This window comes from Oncorhynchus clarkii, chromosome 23, assembly GCF_045791955.1.
Source record: "Oncorhynchus clarkii lewisi isolate Uvic-CL-2024 chromosome 23, UVic_Ocla_1.0, whole genome shotgun sequence".
Taxonomy (NCBI): domain Eukaryota; kingdom Metazoa; phylum Chordata; class Actinopteri; order Salmoniformes; family Salmonidae; genus Oncorhynchus; species Oncorhynchus clarkii.
In genome coordinates this window covers 58,786,613-58,803,875 of record NC_092169.1, presented here as the reverse complement: position 1 = coordinate 58,803,875, position 17,263 = coordinate 58,786,613, and the positions used below count along the sequence as shown (strand labels likewise).

The 17,263-nt window shown below is 46.5% G+C and overlaps 1 protein-coding gene across 1 annotated transcript in view; it reads right to left on the bottom strand.

The window, feature by feature from the left end:
• Positions 1 to 17,263, bottom strand: part of LOC139381327 (disintegrin and metalloproteinase domain-containing protein 12-like) — a 234,947-nt gene that overhangs the window by 25,001 nt on the left and 192,683 nt on the right. Inside the window, exons 14-16 of the mRNA XM_071124777.1 lie at positions 14,949 to 15,144; positions 12,582 to 12,690; positions 985 to 1,183 (exon numbers count right to left, since the gene is read on the bottom strand). Coding sequence (XP_070980878.1) covers positions 985 to 1,183; positions 12,582 to 12,690; positions 14,949 to 15,144 — 504 coding nt within the window. The remainder of the gene's footprint in view (positions 1 to 984; positions 1,184 to 12,581; positions 12,691 to 14,948; positions 15,145 to 17,263) is intronic.

The window sequence follows — 17,263 nt, the reverse complement described above, 5'->3', positions numbered from 1 at the left end:
AAGCTTTTGACTCAATTTGGCACGAGGGTCTGCTATACAAGCAGCAAGGTTAAACAGTGAAGAACAAACACCATTGTAAATACAACCCATATTTATGTTTATTTATTTTCCCTTTTGTACTTTAACTATTTGCACATCGTTACAACACTGTATATCAGACCCAGAGAGAGAGAGAGAGAGAGAGAGAGAGAGAGAGAGAGAGAGACAGACAGACAGACAGACAGACAGACAGACATACTACACTGATGTCACCACCGTTAGTTTCCACGGTCACTGCCCAGTGTTTAGGGCTGGAAAAAGACCTTCTTCAAACTAAACTGGCTGTAACCAGTGTCACAGATCAATTGGACTCTACTGGCTAGTTCAGAGCTGTATATTTCAATGTAAATTTAAGTCTAATTCAAGTACCCTTTTCACGATATCATGCTGACCCAAAACGTACAATGCTGAGCCAAACCATACAATGCTGACCCAAACCGTACAATGCTGAGCCAAACCATACAATGCTGACCTAAACCGTACAATGCTGACCCAAACCGTACAATGCTGACCTAAACCGTACAATGCTGAGCCAAACCATACAATGCTGAGCCAAAACGTACATTGCTGACCCAAACCATACAACGCTGAATCAAACCATACAATGCTGACCCAAAACATACAATGCTGACCCAAACCATACAATGCTGAATCAAACCGTACCATGCTGACCCAAACCATACAATGCTGACCCAAACCATGCAATGCTGAATCAAACCGTACCATGCTGACCCAAACCATACAAGGCTGACCCAAAACTGTACAATGCTGACTCAGATATTTTCTTTCCCCATTGTCCTTCCCTGCACAGTTCAAGCTACTATTGTGGACACGTAACCAGAGGCCAGCACAGTTAACCTCTGTCAACAACAACAACAACACACTTTCTCCTGGATGGTCCGACGGCCCAGTGGTGTGAACAGGGTAACGGTGTTGAGTTCTCACCATGGCGTCGCCACACTTTGTGCCCGACATGACGAGGCCTGGGTCAGGCATGTCGTCCCCCAGGTAGACATGGGTCCCCCGGCACAGGATTCGGCCCCCCTCTTGTAGGGGGATGTTGGTTTCTATGGAGACGGCATTGGTGCCTATTATTGGCCGGTTGGCTCCTCCTTGACACTGTATTTTGCCACACTTAGCATCTCTGTAAACAACAACAAACAACAAACAACACCCCATTAATCACTAGATTAGAAAACACAACTAAAGGCATTCACCTGAATGATATTTCATTGTTACTGGAGCCAGAGTCTTAGCTGTCAAAAAACTTGACTTTCTCTCCAACCATCTACAACAGTGGTGTCAAAATGATTTCCTGGAGGGCTGTGTGCCTGCTGGTTAATTCCTTTCAATTTGTATCAAATTATGACCTAGACAGCCAGGTGAGGGGAGTTCTTATACTAATCAATTACCTTAATTGATCGATCAAGTACAATGGAGGAGTGAAAACCTGCAGACAGTGCAGGATTGAGTTTGACGCCGCTGAACTACAGTAACTACTGTGTTGTTAGAACTACAGTAACTACTGTGTTGTTAGAACTACAGTAACTACTGTGTTGTTAGAACTACAGTAACTACTGTGTTGTTAGAACTACAGTAACTACTGTGTTGCTAGAACTACAGTAACTATTGTGTTGCTAGAACTACAGTAACTACTGTGTTGCTAGAACTACAGTAACTACTACACAGTGTTCTGTTGTGTTGTCAGGACTCTTTTCAACCCCAGTTTAGATTCTGTTGTGTTGTCAGGACTCTTTTCAACCCCAGTTTAGATTCTGTTGTGTTAGGACTCTTTTCAACCCCAGTTTAGATTCTGTTGTGTTGTCAGGACTCTTTTCAACCCCAGTTTAGATTCTGTTGTGTTGTCAGGACTCTTTTCAACCCCAGTTTAGGTTCTGTTGTGTTAGGACTCTTTTCAACCCCAGTTTAGATTCGGTTGTGTTGTCAGGACTCTTTTCAACCCCAGTTTAGATTGTGTTGTGTTGTCAGGACTCTTTTCAACCCCAGTTTAGGTTCTGTTGTGTTAGGACTCTTTTCAACCCCAGTTTAGATTCTGTTGTGTTGTCAGGATTCTTTTCAACCCCAGTTTAGGTTCTGTTGTGTTGTCAGGACTCTTTTCAACCCCAGTTTAGGTTCTGTTGTGTTGTCAGGACTCTTTTCAACCCCAGGTTAGGTTATGTTGTGTTGTCAGGACTCTTTTCAACCCCAGTTTAGGTTCTGTTGTGTTGTCAGGACTCTTTTCAACCACAGTTTAGATTCTGTTGTGTTGTCAGGACTCTTTTCAACCCCAGTTTAGGTTATGTTGTGTTGTTAGGACTCTTTTCAACCCCAGTTTAGATTCTGTTGTGTTAGGACTCTTTTCAACCCCAGTTTAGATTCGGTTGTGTTGTCAGGACTCTTTTCAACCCCAGTTTAGATTCTGTTGTGTTAGGACTCTTTTCAATCCCAGTTCCAGGGAAATCAGCAGAGAATCAGACAGAAAGAGTGGCTGTAGCCCAGTCCTACATTAGACTGAAACAGTGGCTGTAGCCCAGTCCTACATTAGACTGTAGCCCAGTCCTACATTAGACTGTAGCCCAGTCCTACATTAAACAGAAAAGTGGCTGTAGCCCAGTCCTACATTAGACTGAAACAGTGGCTGTAGCCCAGTCCTACATTAGACTGTAGCCCAGTCCTACATTAGACTGAAAGAGTGGCTGTAGCCCAGTCCTACATTCGACTGTAGCCCAGTCCTACATTAGACAGAAAGAGTGGCTGTAGCCCAGTCCTACATTAGACTGTAGCCCAGTCCTACATTAGACTGAAAGAGTGGCTGTAGCCCAGTCCTACATTAGACTGAAAGAGTGGCTGTAGCCCAGTCCTACATTAGACTGAAAGAGTGGCTGTAGCCCAGTCCTACATTAGACTGTAGCCCAGTCCTACATTAGACTGTAGCCCAGTCCTACATTAGACTGAAAGAGTGGCTGTAGCCCAGTCCTACATTAGACTGTAGCCCAGTCCTACATTAGACTGTAGCCCAGTCCTACATTAGACTGAAAGAGTGGCTGTAGCCCAGTCCTACATTAGACTGAAAGAGTGGCTGTAGCCCAGTCCTACATTAGACTGTAGCCCAGTCCTACATTAGACTGTAGCCCAGTCCTACATTAGACTGAAAGAGTGGCTGTAGCCCAGTCCTACATTAGACTGTAGCCCAGTCCTACATTAGACTGAAAGAGTGGCTGTAGCCCAGTCCTACATTAGACTGTAGCCCAGTCCTACATTAGACTGTAGCCCAGTCCTACATTAGACTGAAAGAGTGGCTGTAGCCCAGTCCTACATTAGACAGAAAGAGTGGCTGTAGCCCAGTCCTACATTAGACTGTAGCCCAGTCCTACATTAGACTGTAGCCCAGTCCTACATTAGACTGTAGCCCAGTCCTACATTAGACTGCAGCCCAGTCCTACATTAGACTGTAGCCCAGTCCTACATTAGACTGTAGCCCAGTCCTACATTAGACTGTAGCCCAGTCCTACATTAGACTGTAGCCCAGTCCTACATTAGACTGAAAGAGTGGCTGTAGCCCAGTCCTACATTAGACAGAAAGAGTGGCTGTAGCCCAGTCCTACATTAGACTGTAGCCCAGTCCTACATTAGACAGAAAGAGTGGCTGTAGCCCAGTCCTACATTAGACTGTAGCCCAGTCCTACATTAGACTGTAGCCCAGTCCTACATTAGACTGTAACCCAGTCCTACATTAGACTGTAGCCCAGTCCTACATTAGACTGTAGCCCAGTCCTACACTAGACTGTAGCCCAGTCCTACATTAGACTGAAATAGTGGCTGTAGCCCAGTCCTACATTAGACTGTAGCCCAGTCCTACATTAGACTGAAATAGTGGCTGTAGCCCAGTCCTACATTAGACTGAAATAGTGGCTGTAGCCCAGTCCTACATTAGACTGTAGCCCAGTCCTACATTAGACTGAAATAGTGGCTGTAGCCCAGTCCTACATTAGACTGTAGCCCAGTCCTACACTAGACTGTAGCCCAGTCCTACACTAGACTTTAGCCCAGTCCTACATTAGACAGAAAGAGTGGCTGTAGCCCAGTCCTACATTAGACAGAAAGAGTGGCTGTAGCCCAGTCCTACATTAGACTGAAATAGTGGCTGTAGCCCAGTCCTACATTAGACTGAAATAGTGGCTGTAGCCCAGTCCTACATTAGAATGAAATAGTGGCTGTAGCCCAGTCCTACATTAGAATGAAATAGTGGCTGTAGCCCAGTCCTACATTAGACTGTAGCCCAGTCCTACACTAGACTCTAGCCCAGTCCTACATTAGACTGAAATAGTGGCTGTAGCCCAGTCCTACATTAGACTGTAGCCCAGTCCTACATTAGACTGAAATAGTGGCTGTAGCCCAGTCCTACATTAGACTGAAATAGTGGCTGTAGCCCAGTCCTACACTAGACTGTAGCCCAGTCCTACACTAGACTCTAGCCCAGTCCTACACTAGACTCTAGCCCAGTCCTACACTAGACTGAAAGAGTGGCTGTAGCCCAGTCCTACATTAGACTGTAGCCCAGTCCTACACTAGACTCTAGCCCAGTCCTACATTAGACTGTAGCCCAGTCCTACATCAGACTGTAGCCCAGTCCTACACTAGACTGTAGCCCAGTCCTACATTAGACTGTAGCCCAGTCCTACATTAGACTGTAGCCCAGTCCTACACTAGACTGTAGCCCAGTCCTACATTAGACTGCAGCCCAGTCCTACATTAGACTGTAGCCCAGTCCTACATTAGACTGTAGCCCAGTCCTACACTAGACTGTAGCCCAGTCCTACATTAGACTGAAATAGTGGCTGTAGCCCAGTCCTACATTAGACTGTAGCCCAGTCCTACACTAGACTCTAGCCCAGTCCTACATTAGACTGTAGCCCAGTCCTACATTAGACTGTAGCCCAGTCCTACATTAGACTGCAGCCCAGTCCTACATTAGACTGTAGCCCAGTCCTACATTAGACTGTAGCCCAGTCCTACATTAGACTGTAGCCCAGTCCTACATTAGACTCTAGCCCAGTCCTACATTAGACTGAAATAGTGGCTGTAGCCCAGTCCTACATTAGACTGTAGCCCAGTCCTACATTAGACTGTAGCCCAGTCCTACACTAGACTGAAATAGTGGCTGTAGCCCAGTCCTACATTAGACTGTAGCCCAGTCCTACATTAGACTGTAGCCCAGTCCTACATTAGACTCTAGCCCAGTCCTACATTAGACTGTAGCCCAGTCCTACATTAGACTGTAGCCCAGTCCTACATTAGACTGTAGCCCAGTCCTACATTAGACTGAAATAGTGGCTGTAGCCCAGTCCTACATTAGACTGAAATAGTGGCTGTAGCCCAGTCCTACATTAGAATGAAATAGTGGCTGTAGCCCAGTCCTACATTAGAATGAAATAGTGGCTGTAGCCCAGTCCTACATTAGACTGTAGCCCAGTCCTACACTAGACTCTAGCCCAGTCCTACATTAGACTGAAATAGTGGCTGTAGCCCAGTCCTACATTAGACTGTAGCCCAGTCCTACATTAGACTGAAATAGTGGCTGTAGCCCAGTCCTACATTAGACTGAAATAGTGGCTGTAGCCCAGTCCTACACTAGACTGAAATAGTGGCTGTAGCCCAGTCCTACATTAGACTGTAGCCCAGTCCTACACTAGACTCTAGCCCAGTCCTACACTAGACTCTAGCCCAGTCCTACACTAGACTCTAGCCCAGTCCTACACTAGACTGAAAGAGTGGCTGTAGCCCAGTCCTACATTAGACTGTAGCCCAGTCCTACACTAGACTCTAGCCCAGTCCTACATTAGACTGTAGCCCAGTCCTACATTAGACTGTAGCCCAGTCCTACACTAGACTGTAGCCCAGTCCTACATTAGACTGTAGCCCAGTCCTACATTAGACTGTAGCCCAGTCCTACACTAGACTGTAGCCCAGTCCTACATTAGACTGCAGCCCAGTCCTACATTAGACTGTAGCCCAGTCCTACATTAGACTGTAGCCCAGTCCTACACTAGACTGTAGCCCAGTCCTACATTAGACTGAAATAGTGGCTGTAGCCCAGTCCTACATTAGACTGTAGCCCAGTCCTACACTAGACTCTAGCCCAGTCCTACATTAGACTGTAGCCCAGTCCTACATTAGACTGTAGCCCAGTCCTACATTAGACTGCAGCCCAGTCCTACATTAGACTGTAGCCCAGTCCTACATTAGACTGTAGCCCAGTCCTACATTAGACTGTAGCCCAGTCCTACATTAGACTCTAGCCCAGTCCTACATTAGACTGAAATAGTGGCTGTAGCCCAGTCCTACATTAGACTGTAGCCCAGTCCTACATTAGACTGTAGCCCAGTCCTACACTAGACTGAAATAGTGGCTGTAGCCCAGTCCTACATTAGACTGTAGCCCAGTCCTACATTAGACTGTAGCCCAGTCCTACATTAGACTCTAGCCCAGTCCTACATTAGACTGTAGCCCAGTCCTACATTAGACTGTAGCCCAGTCCTACATTAGACTGTAGCCCAGTCCTACATTAGACTGTAGCCCAGTCCTACATTAGACTGTAGCCCAGTCCTACATTAGACTCTAGCCCAGTCCTACATTAGACTGAAATAGTGGCTGTAGCCCAGTCCTACATTAGACTGTAGCCCAGTCCTACATTAGACTGTAGCCCAGTCCTACACTAGACTGAAATAGTGGCTGTAGCCCAGTCCTACATTAGACTGTAGCCCAGTCCTACATTAGACTGTAGCCCAGTCCTACATTAGACTCTAGCCCAGTCCTACATTAGACTGTAGCCCAGTCCTACATTAGACTGTAGCCCAGTCCTACATTAGACTGTAGCCCAGTCCTACATTAGACTGTAGCCCAGTCCTACACTAGACTGAAAGAGTGGCTGTAGCCCAGTCCTACATTAGACTGTAGCCCAGTCCTACACTAGACTCTAGCCCAGTCCTACATTAGACTGTAGCCCAGTCCTACATTAGACTGAAAGAGTGGCTGTAGCCCAGTCCTACATTAGACTGTAGCCCAGTCCTACATTAGAATGAAATAGTGGCTGTAGCCCAGTCCTACATTAGACTGTAGCCCAGTCCTACACTAGACTCTAGCCCAGTCCTACATTAGACTGAAATAGTGGCTGTAGCCCAGTCCTACATTAGACTGAAATAGTGGCTGTAGCCCAGTCCTACATTAGACTGAAATAGTGGCTGTAGCCCAGTCCTACATTAGAATGAAATAGTGGCTGTAGCCCAGTCCTACATTAGAATGAAATAGTGGCTGTAGCCCAGTCCTACATTAGACTGTAGCCCAGTCCTACACTAGACTCTAGCCCAGTCCTACATTAGACTGAAATAGTGGCTGTAGCCCAGTCCTACATTAGACTGTAGCCCAGTCCTACATTAGACTGAAATAGTGGCTGTAGCCCAGTCCTACATTAGACTGAAATAGTGGCTGTAGCCCAGTCCTACACTAGACTGAAATAGTGGCTGTAGCCCAGTCCTACATTAGACTGTAGCCCAGTCCTACACTAGACTCTAGCCCAGTCCTACACTAGACTCTAGCCCAGTCCTACACTAGACTCTAGCCCAGTCCTACACTAGACTGAAAGAGTGGCTGTAGCCCAGTCCTACATTAGACTGTAGCCCAGTCCTACACTAGACTCTAGCCCAGTCCTACATTAGACTGTAGCCCAGTCCTACATTAGACTGTAGCCCAGTCCTACACTAGACTGTAGCCCAGTCCTACATTAGACTGTAGCCCAGTCCTACATTAGACTGTAGCCCAGTCCTACACTAGACTGTAGCCCAGTCCTACATTAGACTGCAGCCCAGTCCTACATTAGACTGTAGCCCAGTCCTACATTAGACTGTAGCCCAGTCCTACACTAGACTGTAGCCCAGTCCTACATTAGACTGAAATAGTGGCTGTAGCCCAGTCCTACATTAGACTGTAGCCCAGTCCTACACTAGACTCTAGCCCAGTCCTACATTAGACTGTAGCCCAGTCCTACATTAGACTGCAGCCCAGTCCTACATTAGACTGTAGCCCAGTCCTACATTAGACTGTAGCCCAGTCCTACATTAGACTGTAGCCCAGTCCTACATTAGACTCTAGCCCAGTCCTACATTAGACTGAAATAGTGGCTGTAGCCCAGTCCTACATTAGACTGTAGCCCAGTCCTACATTAGACTGTAGCCCAGTCCTACACTAGACTGAAATAGTGGCTGTAGCCCAGTCCTACATTAGACTGTAGCCCAGTCCTACATTAGACTGTAGCCCAGTCCTACATTAGACTCTAGCCCAGTCCTACATTAGACTGTAGCCCAGTCCTACATTAGACTGTAGCCCAGTCCTACATTAGACTGTAGCCCAGTCCTACATTAGACTGAAATAGTGGCTGTAGCCCAGTCCTACATTAGACTGAAATAGTGGCTGTAGCCCAGTCCTACATTAGAATGAAATAGTGGCTGTAGCCCAGTCCTACATTAGAATGAAATAGTGGCTGTAGCCCAGTCCTACATTAGACTGTAGCCCAGTCCTACACTAGACTCTAGCCCAGTCCTACATTAGACTGAAATAGTGGCTGTAGCCCAGTCCTACATTAGACTGTAGCCCAGTCCTACATTAGACTGAAATAGTGGCTGTAGCCCAGTCCTACATTAGACAGAAATAGTGGCTGTAGCCCAGTCCTACACTAGACTGAAATAGTGGCTGTAGCCCAGTCCTACATTAGACTGTAGCCCAGTCCTACACTAGACTCTAGCCCAGTCCTACACTAGACTCTAGCCCAGTCCTACACTAGACTCTAGCCCAGTCCTACACTAGACTGAAAGAGTGGCTGTAGCCCAGTCCTACATTAGACTGTAGCCCAGTCCTACACTAGACTCTAGCCCAGTCCTACATTAGACTGTAGCCCAGTCCTACATTAGACTGTAGCCCAGTCCTACACTAGACTGTAGCCCAGTCCTACATTAGACTGTAGTCCAGTCCTACATTAGACTGTAGCCCAGTCCTACACTAGACTGTAGCCCAGTCCTACATTAGACTGCAGCCCAGTCCTACATTAGACTGTAGCCCAGTCCTACATTAGACTGTAGCCCAGTCCTACACTAGACTGTAGCCCAGTCCTACATTAGACTGAAATAGTGGCTGTAGCCAAGTCCTACATTAGACTGTAGCCCAGTCCTACACTAGACTCTAGCCCAGTCCTACATTAGACTGTAGCCCAGTCCTACATTAGACTGTAGCCCAGTCCTACATTAGACTGCAGCCCAGTCCTACATTAGACTGTAGCCCAGTCCTACATTAGACTGTAGCCCAGTCCTACATTAGACTGTAGCCCAGTCCTACATTAGACTCTAGCCCAGTCCTACATTAGACTGAAATAGTGGCTGTAGCCCAGTCCTACATTAGACTGTAGCCCAGTCCTACATTAGACTGTAGCCCAGTCCTACACTAGACTGAAATAGTGGCTGTAGCCCAGTCCTACATTAGACTGTAGCCCAGTCCTACATTAGACTGTAGCCCAGTCCTACATTAGACTCTAGCCCAGTCCTACATTAGACTGTAGCCCAGTCCTACATTAGACTGTAGCCCAGTCCTACATTAGACTGTAGCCCAGTCCTACATTAGACTGTAGCCCAGTCCTACATTAGACTGTAGCCCAGTCCTACACTAGACTGAAATAGTGGCTGTAGCCCAGTCCTACATTAGACTGTAGCCCAGTCCTACATTAGACTGTAGCCCAGTCCTACACTAGACTCTAGCCCAGTCCTACATTAGACTGTAGCCCAGTCCTACATTAGACTGTAGCCCAGTCCTACATTAGACTGTAGCCCAGTCCTACATTAGACTGTAGCCCAGTCCTACATTAGACTGTAGCCCAGTCCTACACTAGACTGTAGCCCAGTCCTACACTAGACTGTAGCCCAGTCCTACACTAGACTGTAGCCCAGTCCTACACTAGACTGTAGCCCAGTCCTACATTAGACTGTAGCCCAGTCCTACATTAGACTGTAGCCCAGTCCTACATTAGACTGTAGCCCAGTCCTACACTAGACTGTAGCCCAGTCCTACATTAGACTGTAGCCCAGTCCTACATTAGACTGAAATAGTGGCTGTAGCCCAGTCCTACATTAGACTGTAGCCCAGTCCTACATTAGACTGTAGCCCAGTCCTACATTAGACTGTAGCCCAGTCCTACACTAGACTGTAGCCCAGTCCTACATTAGACTGTAGCCCAGTCCTACATTAGACTGAAATAGTGGCTGTAGCCCAGTCCTACATTAGACTGTAGCCCAGTCCTACATTAGACTGTAGCCCAGTCCTACATTAGACTGTAGCCCAGTCCTACATTAGACTGTAGCCCAGTCCTACATTAGACTGTAGCCCAGTCCTACATTAGACTGTAGCCCAGTCCTACATTAGACTGTAGCCCAGTCCTACATTAGACTGTAGCCCAGTCCTACATTAGACTGTAGCCCAGTCCTACATTAGACTGTAGCCCAGTCCTACACTAGACTGTAGCCCAGTCCTACATTAGACTGTAGCCCAGTCCTACACTAGACTGTAGCCCAGTCCTACACTAGACTGTAGCCCAGTCCTACACTAGACTGTAGCCCAGTCCTACATTAGACTGTAGCCCAGTCCTACATTAGACTGTAGCCCAGTCCTACATTAGACTGTAGCCCAGTCCTACACTAGACTGTAGCCCAGTCCTACATTAGACTGTAACCCAGTCCTACACTAGACTGTAGCCCAGTCCTACATTAGACTGTAGCCCAGTCCTACACTAGACTGTAGCCCAGTCCTACATTAGACTGTAGCCCAGTCCTACACTAGACTGTAGCCCAGTCCTACATTAGACTGTAGCCCAGTCCTACACTAGACTGAAATAGTGGCTGTAGCCCAGTCCTACATTAGACTGTAGCCCAGTCCTACATTAGACTGTAGCCCAGTCCTACACTAGACTGTAGCCCAGTCCTACATTAGACTGTAGCCCAGTCCTACACTAGACTGTAGCCCAGTCCTACATTAGACTGAAATAGTGACTGTAGCCCAGTCCTACACTAGACTGTAGCCCAGTCCTACATTAGACTGTAGCCCAGTCCTACATTAGACTGTAGCCCAGTCCTACATTAGACTGAAATAGTGACTGTAGCCCAGTCCTACATTAGACTGTAGCCCAGTCCTACATTAGACTGTAGCCCAGTCCTACATTAGACTGAAATAGTGGCTGTAGCCCAGTCCTACATTAGACTGTAGCCCAGTCCTACACTAGACTGTAGCCCAGTCCTACATTAGACTGTAGCCCAGTCCTACACTAGACTGTAGCCCAGTCCTACACTAGACTGTAGCCCAGTCCTACATTAGACTGTAGCCCAGTCCTACATTAGACTGTAGCCCAGTCCTACACTAGACTGTAGCCCAGTCCTACACTAGACTGTAGCCCAGTCCTACGTTAGACTGTAGCCCAGTCCTACATTAGACTGTAGCCCAGTCCTACATTAGACTGTAGCCCAGTCCTACATTAGACTGTAGCCCAGTCCTACACTAGACTGAAATAGTGGCTGTGTGAAACCCCGTTCTTTTCTTTGTTTGTCATTGTATAAGGGTCTCAGTCAATCCCAGTCACATCCAGTTTTCTGTCATTGCTGCAATTAAGTCAATTAAGAGACTGTTGATGAATGATTCAGGTCAACATCCCAGAATAGCACCCTATTCCCTTGTTTAGTGCCCTGCTTTTGAGAAGGGGCCATTGGGCACTGGTAAAGAGTAGTGCACTAAACAGGAAATAGGAATCCATTTGGGACACGCCCACTAATGTCTCTGTCGTCTAAAGACAATTAAAGGGGATCGTTAAGAAGAACAAAACCCCTCCCCCCTTTTTTTATGCTAATTAAAATATTTCAACAGTTTCAATAAAGTCTAGACTATGACATCACGTCTTCATTTAAAGACCGACACTTTTTTCTCCCTTTTGTCTCCTGTTGTTGTCGTGGTTACCCTTTCAAAGATGTACAGCCTGGTAATTCTATACCCTTTTGTCTCCTGTTGTTGTCGTGGTTACCCTTTCAAAGATGTACAGCCTGGTAATTCTATACCCTTTTGTCTCCTGTTGTTGTCGTGGTTACCCTTTGAAAGATGTACAGCCTGGTAATTCTATACCCTTTTGTCTCCTGTTGTTGTCGTGGTTACCCTTTCAAAGATGTACAGCCTGGTAATTCTATACCCTTTTGTCTCCTGTTGTAGTCGTGGTTACCCTTTCAAAGATGTACAGCCTGGTAATTCTATACCCACGCACCACTGCGATCAGGTTTATTTGACTACGTTTTCGACAACTTACACACCTGTTAAAGACCCGAGTGGTCGATAACGTTGTCAAATAAACCAATCACATTGTAGTATAGATCAAATGCAAGGGGGGGGAGGGTTCTCTTTTCACATTTTATTTAAAAACCAGCACATGCTCAGAGACAGTGGATATGTGTACTGGTATGTCGTCTTACGGAGCTTCACACTTGGCAAAGGATCCCCTGGAGTCCTTCCCACAGTTCCCGTAGGGATCTCCTGCCGAGTTGACTCTCTCAAAGCAGATCCCTGGGGCGGGCTTGGCTCCTATCAGACATGGGGGACATATAACATCAGAGACAGACTGTAACTTCTCGGCCTTATCTGACATCGTCTTTCTGTGGTTTCCTCACATCCTCTTCTCCTCGAGGCTCCTCTCCTCCTTCTCAAACCCATTGGGGAGGAGCGGATTCGAGGCTCTCTACACTCTACCTGTTATCTACTCACCCTGACCCCAGGGAGTGATCAGACCCTGTTCTCTACTCACCCTGTCCCCAGATAGTGATCAGACCCTATTCTCTACTCACCCTGACCCCATAGAGTGATCAGACCCTGATCTGTACTCACCCTGGCCACAGAGAGTGATCAGACCCTGTTCTCTACTCACCCTGTCCCCAGATAGTGATCAGACCCTGTTCTCTACTCACCCTGACCCCATAGAGTGATCAGACCCTGATCTGTACTCACCCTGGCCACAGAGAGTGATCAGATCCTGTTCTCTACTCACCCTGGCCCCAGGGAGTGATCAGACCCTGTTCTCTACTCACCCTGGCCCCAGGGAGCGATCAGACCCTGTTCTCTACTCACCCTGACCCCAGAGAGTGATCAGAACCTGTTCTGTACTCACCCTGGCCCCAGAGAGTGATCAGACCCTGTTCTCTACTCACCTTGACCCCAGAGAGTGATCAGACCCTGTTCTCTACTCACCCTGACCCCAGAGAGTGAACAGACCCTGTTCTCTACTCACCCTGACCCCAGAGAGTGATCAGACCCTGTTCTGTACTCACCCTGACCCCAGAGAGTGATCAGACCCTGTTCTCTACTCACCCTGGCCCCAGGGAGTGATCAGACCCTGTTCTCTACTCACCCTGACCCCAGAGAGTGAACAGACCCTGTTCTCTACTCACCCTGGCCCCAGGGAGTGATCAGACCCTGTTCTCTACTCACCCTGACCCCAGAGAGTGATCAGAACCTGTTCTGTACTCACCCTGGCCCAAGAGAGTGATCAGACCCTGTTCTCTACTCACCCTGACCCCAGAGAGTGCTCAGACCCTGTACTCTACTCACCCTGACCCCAGAGAGTGAACCGACCCTGTTCTCTACTCACCCTGAACCCAGAGAGTGATCAAACCCTGTCCTCTACTCACCCTGACCCCAGAGAGTGAACAGACCCTGTTCTCTACTCACCCTGACCCCAGAGAGTGATCAGACCCTGTTCTCTACTCACCCTGACCACAGAGAGTGATCAGACCCTGTTCTGTACTCACCCTGGCCCCAGAGAGTGATCAGACCCTGTTCTCTACTCACCCTGACCCAGGAGAGTGATCAGACCCTGTTCTGTACTCAGCCTGGCCCCAGATAGTGATCAGACCCTGTTCTCTACTCACCCTGGCCCCAGAGAGTGATCAGACCCTGTTCTCTACTCACCCTGACCCCAGAGAGTGATCAGACCCTGGTCTCTACTCACCCTGACCCCAGAGAGTGATCAGACCCTGTTCTCTACTCACCCTGGCCCCAGAGAGTGATCAGACCCTGTTCTGTACTCACCCTGACCCCAGAGAGTGATCAGACCATGTTCTCTACTCACCCTGACCCCAGAGAGTGATCCGACCCTGTTCTCTACTCACCCTGACCCCAGAGAGTGATCAGACCCTGTTCTCTACTCACCCTGGCCCCAGAGAGTGAGCAGACCCTGTTCTCTACTCACCCTGACCCCAGAGAGTGATCAGACCCTGTTTTCTACTCACCCTGACCCCAGAGAGTGATCAGACCCTGTTCTCTACTCACCCTGACCCCAGAGAGTGATCAGACCCTGTTCTGTACTCACCCTGACCCCAGAGAGTGATCAGACCATATTCTCTACTCACCCTGACCCCAGAGAGCGATCCGACCCTGTTCTCTACTCACCCTGAACCCAGAGAGTGATCAGACCCTGTTCTCTACTCACCCTGACCCCAGAGAGTGATCAGACGCTGTTCTGTACTCACCCTGACCCCAGAGAGTGATCAGACCCTGTTCTGTACTCACCCTGACCCCAGAGAGATCAGACCATGTTCTCTACTCACCCTGACCCCAGAGAGCGATCCGACCCGGTTCTCTACTCACCCTGAACCCAGAGAGTGATCAGACCTTGTTCTCTACTCACCCTGGCCCCAGAGAGTGATCAGACCCTGTTCTGTACTCACCCTGACCCCAGAGAGTGATCAGACCCTGTTCTGTACTCACCCTGGCCCCAGAGAGTGATCAGACCCTGTTCTGTACTCACCCTGACCCCAGAGAGTGATCAGACCCTGTTCTCTACTCACCCTGGCCCCAGAGAGTGATGCACTGCTGCTCGTGTGTCTGGCAGATCCCATTGTAGCAGTGTCCATCCACGTTGTGACAGGCGTGCCCGTCATGCAGGTACACATTAGCAGGGCAATGGGGGTTGGCGCCGGTACAGAACTCTGGCAGGTCACATGAGTTACTGGAATCCCTGCACGGGGTGCCCGCTGCTTTCAGCTACAGACAGGTAGGCGGGCAGATAGACAGGCACACAGGCAGACAGACAGGCAGACAGACAGATAAGGAGGTGAGGCCTTGAGAGGCATGGAGGTCTGAAGTCTAAGAGAAACAGAAGAGGACAGACTACTTAGCTTAGCTACTACTAACCCTACCCATTACATATGATTATAGAGAATCAAACAACTAGCCTAGCTACTACATATGATTATAGAGTATCAAACAACTAGCCTAGCTACTACATATGATTATAACTTATAAATCAACTAGCCTAGCTACTACATATGATTATAGAGTATCAAACAACTAGCCTAGCTACTACATATGATTATAACTTATAAATCAACTAGCCTAGCTACTACATATGATTATAGAGTATCAAACAAACAACTAGCCTAGCTACTACATATGATTATAGAGGATCAAACAACTAGCCTAGCTACTACATATGATTATAGAGTATCAAACAACTAGCCTAGCTACTACATATGATTATAGAGGATCAAACAACTAGCCTAGCTACTACATATGATTATAGAGGATCAAACAACTAGCCTAGCTACTACATATGATTATAGAGGATCAAACAACTAGCCTAGCTACTACATATGATTATAGCCTATAAATCAACTAGCCTAGCTACTACATATGATTATAGAGTATCAAACAACTAGCCTAGCTACTACATATGATTATAGAGTATCAAACAACTAGCCTAGCTACTACATATGATTATAGAGTATCAAACAACTAGCCTAGCTACTACATATGATTATAGAGGATCAAACAACTAGCCTAGCTACTACATATGATTATAGAGTATCAAACAACTAGCCTAGCTACTACATATGATTATAGAGTATCAAACAACTAGCCTAGCTACTACATATGATTATAGAGGATCAAACAACTAGCCTAGCTACTACATATGATTATAGAGTATCAAACAACTAGCCTAGCTACTACATATGATTATAACTTATAAATCAACTAGCCTAGCTACTACATATGATTATAGAGTATCAAACTAACAACTAGCCTAGCTACTACATATGATTATATATTATCAAACAAACAACTAGCCTAGCTACTACATATGATTATAGAGTATCAAACAACTAGCCTAGCTACTACATATGATTATAGATTATCAAACAACTAGCCTAGCTACTACCTATGATTATATATTATCAAACAAACAACTAGCCTAGCTACTACATATGATTATAGAGTATCAAACAACTAGCCTAGCTACTACATATAATTATAGATTATCAAACAAACAACTAGCCTAGCTACTACATATGATTATAGAGTATCAAACAACTAGCCTAGCTACTACCTATGATTATAGATTATCAAACAAACAACTAGCCTAGCTACTACATATGATTATAGAGGATCAAACAACTAGCCTAGCTACTACATATGATTATAGAGTATCAAACAAACAACTAGCCTAGCTACTATATATGATTATAGAGTATCAAACAACTAGCCTAGCTACTCCATATGATTATTGATTATCAAACAACTAGCCTAGCTACTACCTATGATTGTAGAGTATCAAACAAACAACTAGCCTAGCTACTACATATGATTATAGAGTATCAAACAAACAACTAGCCTAGGTACTACATATGATTATAGAGTATCAAACAACTAGCCTAGCTACTACATATGATAATAGAGGATCAAACAACTAGCCTAGCTACTACATATGATTATAGAGGATCAATCAACTAGCCTAGCTACTACATATGATTATAGATTATCAAACAACTAGCCTAGCTACTACATATGATTATAGAGGATCAATCAACTAGCCTAGCTACTACATATGATTATAGATTATTAAACAACTAGCCTAGCTACTACATATGCTTATAGAGGATCAAACAACTAGCCTGGCTACTACATGTGATTATAGAGGATCAAACAACTAGCCTAGCTACTACATATGCTTATAGAGGATCAAACAACTAGCCTGGCTACTACATATGATTATAGAGGATCAATCAACTAGCCTAGCTACTACATATGATAATAGAGTATCAATCAACTAGCCTAGCGACTACCTATGATTATAGAGGATCAAACAACTAGCCTAGCTACTACA